This window comes from Dermacentor variabilis, chromosome 10 (genome assembly GCF_050947875.1).
Source record: "Dermacentor variabilis isolate Ectoservices chromosome 10, ASM5094787v1, whole genome shotgun sequence".
NCBI lineage: Eukaryota > Metazoa > Arthropoda > Arachnida > Ixodida > Ixodidae > Dermacentor > Dermacentor variabilis.
Genome location: NC_134577.1, coordinates 7,538,725 through 7,550,158, shown reverse-complemented (window position 1 = coordinate 7,550,158; position 11,434 = coordinate 7,538,725). Strand labels below are relative to the sequence as shown.

The 11,434-nt window shown below is 50.7% G+C and overlaps 2 protein-coding genes across 3 annotated transcripts in view; both read right to left on the bottom strand.

The window, feature by feature from the left end:
* Nucleotides 1–2,276: 2,276 nt before the first annotated feature.
* Nucleotides 2,277–11,434, bottom strand: part of LOC142559790 (uncharacterized) — a 267,945-nt gene continuing 258,787 nt past the window's right edge. For both annotated transcript variants that reach the window (XM_075671444.1, XM_075671445.1), the window contains one exon: nt 2,277–3,638. In XM_075671444.1, the coding sequence (XP_075527559.1) occupies nt 3,585–3,638 (54 nt within the window). In that variant the 3' untranslated portion in view covers nt 2,277–3,584. The remainder of the gene's footprint in view (nt 3,639–11,434) is intronic.
* Nucleotides 6,926–10,229, bottom strand: LOC142559428 (uncharacterized). The gene has a single exon (XM_075671024.1). It carries the CDS (start codon nt 9,886–9,888, stop codon nt 7,000–7,002), a length of 2,889 nt encoding a protein of 962 aa, XP_075527139.1. The 5' UTR covers nt 9,889–10,229; the 3' UTR covers nt 6,926–6,999.

Below are 11,434 nucleotides of genomic sequence, written 5' to 3'. Positions count from 1 at the left end.
GTCAATTAACAGTCTTAAAGTCATTACGGGCCGGCAGCAACTCGGACGCTGCGGCCCGCGGAAAAGAAGCTCGAAAGAGAAGAATCAAGGAATGCTCTAGGAATGCTCTCTTGCTGCTCCCGGTCTGTGTCTTTTAAGCCCTTCGGTGTCTCGAAGACACGTCACGTTCGGCCAATGGGCGAGCCCGCTCAGGTGACGCCATTTTCGGCCAATCGGCGAGCCCGCTCAAGTGTCGTCATTTTCGGCCAATGGTAGGCGCCCGTGCGATGGTGTCACACCCGGCGGAGAGGGTCGCTGTTTGGCTCTCAATTGTCCGAGGGCTTATTTCTCCCTGCGGTCTTGCCTTGCTGACTTGCAATGCGCCGTCCCAACAGGCGGATGGGGGCGACGCTGCCAGGTTTTCACGGTGTATTACAGCCGTCTTGCTTCGGGACCCACTTTACCTGCAACAGTGCCAGGCTCTCGCTTCACTTTCTGGAAGAGTCAAGCAGTGAATAGCTTCACCCCGCGGCACACGAAGTGGGGGTTGCCAACTGTTTGCACGTGCCGCGCCTCAGGAATGTGGTATCCGTGCTTCTGCGCTCCTTAATTAGCTGCGGTGCGATTCGATGTGGTCTGGTGAACTCGAAGTAGGCTCAGGAAACAGTCCCGTATCTAACACGTGATAAACAACTGAAAAGGTATCTCCGAGGTACCGTCCGCAACAGCGTTGAAATGTTCTGACAAGAGAGCCTCGATAGCACTAGCCTACCAGTCATGTTGGAAGCGCTCGCATGCTGATGTGGGCAGAACCATCCCAATTTACAACTAACCAAAATGAACACTTATGATTGCGTATAATTTAGCAGATAAGTATGAAAATCGCCTCCACCGTTATCTCAACTGAATGTGAGGAGAAATAGTGTCGCGTGTTTCGATAAATATTGGAATCAAGAAAGAACAACGTGTTCCACCACAGAGGCCGACCAGGACGAGGCAAATACAACGCAAGGGGCGGGTAAAAGGGCGAGGGCCGATGCAAGCGAAGAATCGCATGACGCCCGAGGAAAAAGAAAGGCTAGACAGACAGGGAAAGCAATTTTCTGCCTATATACACCCCTGCAAGCACAACGAGGACAAGTAAAAGAAGATACGTCACCAAGTGGCATACTGAACGGGAGTTAGGCGTAGGGCAACGTGCAAAGGCGTCGTACGAAATGCCAGACGCGCGTGTACCGGCTGCATCCCACGAGCACAAACGCCCGTTCCCTGGAGCTCGGTGCCTCGGGAGAAAACTTGGTTCGGCGTAACAAACGCCCTTTCGTGCATCGCCTCGCTCGCTCTCCGACAGCCCAGTAACGTGACGGGAATGCGGCAGACGCGACAAAAGGCCTTCTTCAACCGGTCCCGGACCGGATGAACTGCACTACACGCTCGTGTTGCTTTCGCTCTTATGTTTCTTATGCGCTCTTCCTTCTTTATTTTATCGCTGTGAGAACATAGGTGGAAGAAATTTAGTCTAGCGTGTGTCCTGGCCAATCTTCTCTCTTGCATGACGTTTCTCGTCAGTGACAATATTTTTATTTCTTCGGTGCGAATGAACGGGCTCACACGCTTATACACGTTCTAACGTTGCAGGAGAAGGAACAACGTTTCAAATCCCCATCTGGCCAGTAATTCTCATACAAATTAACATCTGAATAGCTGCTGCTCAACGAATAGTACACGGTAACCAACCTCACACAAATATAACTGCACAACTGCAAGTGGTGTCAATAAAGCCGGGGGGGATCCTCTACATGGAGACGGCGCCACCCCGGCGTTAGCGGAATCTAACGTATCTGGATCAGCCAACCGTTTCCCTCTATCCAAAAAATATATGTCATTCCCAATTAAATTCGCTTCATTGTGCTCGAAATCAACTATAGCTAGGATATTCAATGCAAGAACGACCTCGCAGAATATATTAACATTGAGACTGCGACGCCTCAATGATGAAGTACAACGTCTGCTTTTGCATACCTCAGGGGGCTTCGACTACAATGTAACCCGGCACAGTCGCTGAAACCAGCGCTACGGTATGAATAGAGGAAGCTATTACAGCAAGGGTTCGGACAGATTATAAAAGTTTTCTAAATGCAGAAATCTCTGCCCGAAATGCGATATCCGAGAAACATGATTTATAGTAGCGGTCTGTAACATGTGGATCTGCCATAATATATGTGACCCCCTGAGTATAACCATTTCAAAGGCAAATCACCGCGATCAGTCGCTAAGAAATACCAAGTGGGGCAATCATTAAGATTTTTTCACGCTCTCCGTAATAGTACACCACCCTTGAAGCACGTATACGTTCAATAGCGCGCGCAACTTTGAGGGAGGCAAGAGCGCGTCACGGCTAAAGGAGCAAGCAAATCTCGAAGAGAGAGGGTTTTCACTGCGTTGTCTCATAGTGCGTCACAATTCATTATGCATTCTTTGCCTTCTGTCGCAACCGAGGCCTCGACAAACACAGCTTCTTTGTCATTAGTTCAAGTCAGCCGCTCAAACACAGCTGTCAAACAAAATTTCCCATAAACTGCCATCTCAGGCAGATAGAAGATAGACGAAGGACAGAAGGCGGAGAGAAATACAGACAATAATAGAGCTACGAGCCCGAAAATTGTCATCACATTTAAATGGATACTGAATAACGCTGATCAGTATTAGTAAATCACACTTCTGCTACGTCAAAACGACCACTTTTACACAGACATGGGGATTAATAGGACAAAAAAATAAAAAAAATACAGTAACGGAGGACGGGTTACGACGACACCTTGCAGTTCCCGCACCAGTTTCCCATGATGTCATGAATTCTTGCATGAACGTTCTGAACTACTTATTGCTTTACTGATAAAGAATGACCACATAGCATTCTAACTAAGCAAAGGCATAGCGTATCAAGGCACTAGAACTTCTCCTTCGCCAAAGCCGGCGAAAATGCGTGCGAATACTCTGAAATACGTAACGTCACGCTGACGTGCCGGTGCTGAAGTTTTCGGGTAAAATTCGTAACCTCCAAGCCTGACCTTCATTTTCCCTACCCCCTCCTCCTCAGACAAATGTAAAATAAAATATCAATGATTATTTTACCAGTATAAATCCCTTCGCTGCCATCCTTTAGTCCGTTTATGACCAACAATTCAAATCGCGACGATTGTACCCGTTTCAAACGCCGTGCGTTGTGCAATAAGTGAAGCGACCGCCCATTAAATTAGTCAAACATGGCTGTACAAAACAGATTCCAAAGAACTCCTCCAGACGTAACATACGCTGATAATACTAGAAATATTCCAAGGTGGTGCACCTCGCCGTCTCGTGACAAACAACTACATGATGGGCACCCGTGTAGCGCACGATCAAGGCTCTGAACTGATCCATCGTCAAAGAAAGGGCGACGGCGCTGGGGTGATACAAAAAACAAACGCAGCATGAAATCGGGTGACACGATTCTTTTACCTGCTACGTCAAATATTCCCTCTTTTTTCGTAAAGAGAGAGAAAGAATCCGTTCCATGCAGCCAACGGCCAAGTGCGCTGTCAACTGAGTAGACAATCCGATCGTCAGCTGTTTCCAGGAACACCCATCCACTGAAAAGAGCAGGCCAAGGCACTCACCTGCAAGAGACAAAAGAAGAAACACCATGGTTAAAGCGAGGCGAAAAAGTTTTATACTTTCTACAAAAAGGGGAAAAAAGCAAACATAAAAATCGCGGGCATAAAAGCAAACTAATTTGCTTGACCATGGATCTGTGTTAAGGTACCTGATATACCATATATTAAGAAGAAAACACGCACAGTAACAACCGCGAGTCCTTTTCTTCGCGACTGCGAAAAGCAGTAGTGGAGGAAGTGGGCGTATGCGCAAAAACATAACAAAAAACAGAAAGAAACAAGCACAAAGGTAGAACATCCTTCCGTGCATGAAAAAAAAAAAGATAAAACGTCAGGAAACTGCCAGAACTTCCAAATAACAAATGAACAAAAATGTAGTCCCCCATTGACAAGCTGCCTAAAAAAGTAAAAACTGACTTATCTTCTTCCTTTGTTGAGTACTAAGCTAGAGAGGAAACCAACGAGTTCCGAAACTAGCGGCAACCAAAGGCACAAAAGGAACAGCGCACTGGTGTAACTGTGACATTGGGGTCCTCGCTATACAAATAGGCAACCGACTAAAAGGCTGAGCGAGCGAGAAACAAGGCCCGTTAACGTCAGAGGCAGAACAGTTTCCCGCTGCGTTGACAACGTCGGTTCTGCACATGGTTCTTTATACCGTTCATTCGCTGTGTCCCCCCACAGAGAAAAAGCGAGACCAACACGACGAACAGGCAGAACAAGTTTGCAGCGAGCCCTCAAAGTTTCCCCACCGAAGAACGTGTCAATCAGAAGAAAAAAAATGGTTGTCACGAAGCCCCAAGAAAGATACCAACGCACCGGGAGACAAAGAATACGAACGGACACCGTGCTGCTACAAAGACAGCAGTGAAACGTGCACTTTAATGAGTCTTCTGAGGTCGCCCGTTCGGCGCTAAGAGAGAGAGAGAGAGAGATAGCAATGACAGCAAAGGCAGGAAGGTCAACAAGACGAGCACCCGGTTCGCTACCCTACAATGGGGGTTGGGGAAAGGGGAATACAAATATGAAAAAAAGGTAGACTAAGCACTTAGTGTGTGTGGGAGGATGCACACGTATCTTGAGCCGGTGGACTTCAAGTAGTGTGCTAGTGCATGAATCGCTTTTCGTGCCAGTGACGGGTGTGGCCACCGTCCAAGTCTCTTTGACTTGGAGAACGGTCTTGAGTCCATTCGGTTTAAAGTTGCACGCAGAGAGAGGCGTTGGACATCGTAGCGAGGGCAGATACACAATAGGTGCTCGATGGTTTCCTCCCGTCCACGGGAGTCGCACATCGGGCTCTCGGCCATTCCCAAAGGATAGGAGTATGCGTGCGTGAACGCCACTCCCAGCCACAAACTGCACAGCAAGGTTGTTTCGCCACGGGAAAGGCTAGATGGCAGTTTTGACGCAGCGTGGGCTCCAGCTTATGTAATCAGCAATTGAAGGCATTTGAAATCCAGAGATATTGTGACTTTTTGCGTGCAAGTAGGCGAAGCGTCCGACCTGGCAGCGTCCGACTTCGCCAAAGGTGTTGGACGCGTCTGGGTATATTCGTAGGCACACTGGGCAGCCTTGTCAGCTAGGTTGTTGGTGACGATGCCACAGTGAGCAGGAATCCATTGAAATATAATGTTGTGCCCTCCTTCCACAGCATGGTGGTGCACTTCCCTGATGTCAGATATCATCTGCTCGTAAGTTCTGTGATGTAATGCAGACTTGATGCTGTGAAGAGCTGCCTTATAATCACAAAATACGGCCCATTTCTCTGTCGGCTCTTCGGTGACGTACGTTATAGCGGCATGGAGAGCTGCAAGTCCTGTCGACGTAGATGTAGTAATGTGTGACAAATTGAATTTAACTGTAAGCTGCTTAGCTGGAACGACACTAAGAAAATATTCGAAAAGCAGTATGAAATAGGCACTGAATATCTCCGCCTAATGCGTAGTCCAGGCGCCCGTAAGAAGTCACAAAATACAGTAAAGTACAGAAAATGAGCATACGCATTAATTCCCATTGCTGGCCCATTTCCACTTTCGTTTCGGATGTGATAGGCAAATGAAAAAAAACAATAAAGGTCGAATTACCGGGCACTCAGTCAGGCTTCAGTTGGTCTTTCTAAAGGAGCTCCACTGGTAAAGCGGAAACGACAATGCAGTGCGGAAAAGAAAAGGAATTGGGTATTAGGGGCCCCAATAAAATCAAGGGGGGGGGGGGGGGGCGCCAAGAAGTGTTTGAATATAACGCGGGCCCCACGAAAGGGACTTTGATTTTTTGCTTGCGCTCGCCTCGGAAACATTTTCCCGTCTCCCGAGGCATATTCCATCCCTCACCTGCACAGTTATCCTGCCTAACCGTGCTTCTTTCGGTGAAGTAAGGAAGATTTAGCGCGACGACGGCAACAGAAACAACCGCAGTTATAGCTCGCTACAAAGGAAATAAAGCAACACCTTCGCCTAAAGGTCGAAGCATGAAAGCGATGGCTAACGCATTATTACATAGTGGATGATACACGTTTTTTCACGCAGTATAGATAGAATAAAACCATCTCGCCGGTGAGCGAAGGATGTGCTTTTGAGAAAAGAAGGCTCCCTCCGCGTTTCTATCGTGTGTCACTTCTTGCCACTGGCGCACTCGCTTATTCTTTCCTTCAAAGCCTACTCGCTAGACGTGGAAAGGCAATGCTGCTCTTATCCATCTCAGCTTATAGGCATTCTGATCGCATAGTTGGCCTGAGCGCCAATATTTCGACACTAAAGGTGCCAGGTTGGATACCAGCAGAGTTCCTCTCTTATTTACAATATGTAACCGCTGCTATTGGCCTATTCATATGAAGACCAGTCAGCCTGCGCCCAAGAACTGAAAGACGAAAGAATCGACACAGAAGAATGAAACGTTTCTTCTGTGTCGATTCTCGATCGACAAGCGCTAATTTAGCGCTTGTCCTGTCTAGTCTTTGTGTATCGTCCTTTGCGCGCTAGGCTTCCAGTGTAACTGTGTTTTACCAACCAGCCCAAGCCTATACCCTTCCGTTAGCTATTATGGCTCCTATTCAAAGGAGCGCTGTCTTTCACATCTTACGACGCAGAAACACAGCGACTCACAAACAGCCTAATTTTACGTCCGGGTCTCGGTGAAGGCCTAATCGATTGACTTCTAATTATGCCTGTCTGGCGGACACATTGGTATTACCAATTAATCAAGCTACAGAGAGAGAGAGAGAGAGAGAGAGAGAGAGAGAACAACTGTAGTGAAAATGCCTGCAGAGTCGGTTAGGCTCCCTCCACGCAGGCAGGACAAGCTTTTACCGCGACGCGGCCACTACGTCAGTCTCGTGCATTGTGCTCCTCGATGTCCTGGTTCCTCGCTACTTCCGCGGATCCGAGAGGGCCGCCGGCTCCTTCCTGGGGGTGCTGCCCCCCTTCTCCTCGGTTTCGCGAGGTCGCTGCCTCTCTAGAGCTGCCGAGACCTGCTGGACGGCCTTGAGTTGTGTATCTTGGTCATAGCTCCTCGTTGCAGCCTCTAGCTGCGGCGGGATCGTCATCTTCTCGCTGGCTTCTCCTGGATTTATACTACAGTCCCAAAGGATGTGAGCCGCGGTGGCTCTCTCCTTAGCGCACAGTCTACACACGTCACTCGCGTACACGCTCGGACACACGTGCTTAGCTAGCGCCGGGGTGAGCAGGCACCCCGTCTGTGATTGCCTGTATAACACTGGCTCCTTCCGGGTAAGCCCCGGGGGAGGTGGTGGCATAGTCTGTCTGTTAAGTCTGTACCACTTCGCTTTTTCGTTGAAGGTGGTCATCTTGTCCTTGGCACTGCACCGCGACCAACACTCCGAGTCGGCCGTGCTTGCAGCTGCGCGGTTGGTTAGCCCTCGCGCGGCCGAGTTGGCCGTCTCGTTGTGGTTCACGTTCCCGCGTTCCGACACGTCACTGCCCATGTGGGCCGTAAACCACTTGATCACCACAGCGCTTTTGCGTCCAATGCCTTCGGCCTTGCGCAGTATGCGCGCAGCCTCGCTACATACCCTACCCTTAGCGTAGTTCTTCACTGCCGTTCTAGAGTCACACAACACTGTAGTGCATCCAGGGTCGGAGACGGCCAAGGCGATGGCCACCTCCTCCGCCCGGTGCGCCTCTCGAGTCCAGACGCCCGCCGCGGTCTTCGTTGCACCCGTCGATGCCCCGACAGCCACCACCGCGTATGCGTCGCTGCTCCCTCGATACTCCGCCGCGTCCACATAGATGGCGCCTTCTTCTCTGGCGTGGAGGTCCACGAGAGCCCTGGCCTTCGCCAACCTCCGCTCCTTGTTGTGCTCGGGGTTCACGTTCCTCGGGATCGGGCAGACCCTGAGCTTTCTGTTGATGCTATCCGGTATAGGTACGTCTTTCTGCTGCTCGCCTTCCTTCGGCTCGAGGCCAAGGTCCCGCAGTATCTTTCTTCCGGTTCTCGTTTCAGAGAGACGCTCGAGTTGCGCCGTTCTCTGTGCTTCGGCTATCTCGTCCAGCGTGTTGTGGACTCCCAGCGCCATGAATTTTTCGGTGCTCGTGCTCCCGAGGAGGCCGAGTGCCGCCTTATACGCCTTGCGTATGGTGGCGTCTATCTTGTTACGTTCGCTCGGCCTCCAGTTGCGGAAGGCGGCCACGTACGTTATGTGGCTAACTGCGAAGGATTGAACGAGCCTAGTCAGGCTCTCCGCCTTCATCCCCGCTCTTCTGTTGGACACCCTCTTGATGAGTCTCATTGCCGCGGCCGCTTTGCCCGCGAGCTTGTTGACCGTTTCACCGTTGACTCGGTTTCGCTGGATGAGCAGCCCGAGCACTCGAATCTTCTCGACCTCCGGTATTACTTGTCCTCCCGCTGTCTTGACCGTGATCCTGGGCCGCTTGTACTTGACTTCCATATTCTTTCTTTTCCTGCCCGCTCCTGTCGGTGGAATCACCAGCAGTTCTGACTTGGCCGGAGAGCAAACGAGTCCAGACCCGCCCAGCTGCTCCTCGATGGCGTTGACCGCTTCTTGCAGCGTTGTCTCGATACGCCCGTCGCTTCCTCCCGGTACCCATAGCATAACGTCGTCGGCGTAGATGGTGTGCCGGACTCCCGCTACTCTTTCTAGCCGGTTGGCCACACCGATCATCACGAGGTTGAAGAGAAGCGGGGAGATCACCGAGCCCTGCGGAGTTCCGACGCTGCCCAGCTTCTTCTCTTCGAGCTGCAGGTCTCCCGCGCAGATTTCGGTGGTCCGTTCCGTCAGGAAGTCTTTGATGTACTGGTATGTCCTTCTGCCCATGTTTAGTCTGGATACTTGGGCCAGGATAGCCGAGTGCCTCACTTTATCGAAGGCGCTCTGCAAGTCCAGCCCGAGTATGGCTCTGTTGTCCTTGGTGTCCGTCGTATCGTCGATGATCTCGTTCTTCAGTAAGATCATGGCGTCTTGCGTCCCGAGCTTCTTCCGAAACCCTATGATGGAATTTGGGTAAAGCTCCGATTTTTCCAGGTAACGCTGCCACCTGTTCATGAGAACGTGCTCGAGGACCTTTCCCACGCACAAAGTGAGCGAGATCGGCCTGAGGTTCTCTATGTTGGGCGGCTTGCCAGGCTTGGGGATGAGGATCGTCTTGGCTGCTTTCCATTGCTTGAGCAGCCTTCCTTCTTGCCAGCACTTGTTGTAGAAGTTCGTGAGCGTTTCGATGGCGGCTTCGTTGAGGTTCTTGAGCGCTCTGTCGGTCACTCGATCGGGACCCGCGGCGGACCTGCCATTGAGATCCTGCAGGGCAACTCTGACTTCCCATGTCTGGATGTCTCGATCTAGCGTCTCGTTCTCGTTGCCCTGGTAATCCGGGTGTCTTTCCGTGGGGGTGGTCGGTAGGTACTTGGCGTCCAAGCGCCCCTTGACCTCGTCCTCCCCGTGTTCACAGATTGTCTTGTGTAGGATTCTGGCCAAGATGTTGTGTTGGTGGCCCTTGGTGTTGGTTTCGTCGAGGAGGTGTCGCAGCATGTTCCACGTCTTGCCCTTGTGCATCTGTCCGTTGGCTTCGTTGCAGGCCTCGTTCCACTGTTGGGTGCATAGCACCCTGCAGTGGACCTCGATCTGCCTGTTGAGCTCGGCCATCTTCTTCCTTAGACTTCGGTTGGTTCGTCGCTTTTGCCACCTCGCCTTTATGGACTGCTTGGCTTCTATCAGGTGGGCCAGCCGACTGTCCATCTTGTCTATCCGTTCGTCCGTCTCCAGCTCCTTGGTGGCTCCTTCCATCGTCTCAACGACGTTGGCCGCCCATTGCTCGATGTCCGTAATGTCCAGTTGCACCGCGGGTAGCGCCTTTCCAAAGGCGTCCCAGTCCGTAATGCGATGCTTCCTTATGCCGCTGTTGCCTTGGCCTTCGAGCGGTACGACGACCTCCACGATGTAGTGATCGCTAACCCAGCTCTTGGCCCGTGTTTCTCCATTTTGCTTCTCTCGATCCTCCGTCGGTTTTGACGAAGGTAAGGTCCGGAGTGGTGTCTCTCGTAACCGATGTGCCGATCCTGGTGGGAAAGGCCGGATCCGTGATTAGGTTCAGTCCCACGTCGGTGGCGTCTTGCATGAGCTCTCTCCCCTTGACCGTCGTTCTGTAGTAGCCCCAGTCTTGGCTCGGAGCGTTGAAGTCTCCGCACACTGCGAGCGTATTGCTTCCCGCGACTGAACTCGCTTTGTGGAAGAGTGCCTTGAATTTCTGTTGTCCGTGCGACGGATTGCTGTAGACGTTCACCAGGAAAGTGCTCTCCTTCCTCCTCTTGCCCGTGATTACTTCCACCGTACAGTAGTGTGATGCGAAATTATCATCGCCGTCATCATAATTTATTAACGAAAAAAAGATCATATGATCATATAGAATTGTATGCAAACATCTCCATGTAATGAGGTGGAAATTGGCGAGGATAAAACCAATTACGTGGTGCAAAAGCCGAAGTAACAGGAGCCCGCGCGAGCGACCGCATGTGTTTGCAAAGCAATGGAAGCAAATATCGCCACGCTAATAAAAAAGAAACTTCCATGTCTAAGTTTCCCAATATAACTCCGGCAACTACAGCCGCAGATGTCTGAACGCGCAATAACAGGAGCACACGAAAGCCTGGCTCGCAACAACCGACAAGCATGTTCGCAGTTAACTGGCGATATAACTATAGCAATATCATCACATATCTGGTTATTTGTCAGTCAACTAATTAAACAGCAAAAATAATGCAAAAGAACATGTTTGGTATAGGCAAACATTAGACGACCAAGTAATTATACAGCAGACAGAACCCCAACTAATTAATATCAAATATCTGTTTCTTGGTCTCAGAGTCAACAAACCAAACAACCAATAACAATCACCGCGTACCACACAAGATATAGGCTGTGTTCAACAATTCAAGCAATTGCGATGAAACAAACCTACAAATCGAGGCTCTGGATGATGGAGCAAACGATAACCACAAGCCTGCCGCTCCATTGCGGAAGGGCGTCTCAAAGGCGTTAGGGAAAGGAAAGGAAGTGCAAAACGAAGGTAGGCCTCACAGAATGGACAAAAACGAGAGAAAGGTTGGCCTCGGAAAGCGAAACGCGGCAGAGACAGGTCAGCAGCGGCAATTTCTGCCGTTCAAACACGGCTAGCGCCTACACGTATTATGGGGAACTCCACCCCGTCCAAAAAGCGTTTCCCAACTCGTTTTGCGTCGCGTCGGCACACAGCCTCGAGGCGCACGTCAACAACACGCGCTGGGAAATGCTCGCAGACCTAAGCAGGATGGCTGGAAGCAACGCGAGCACGGAT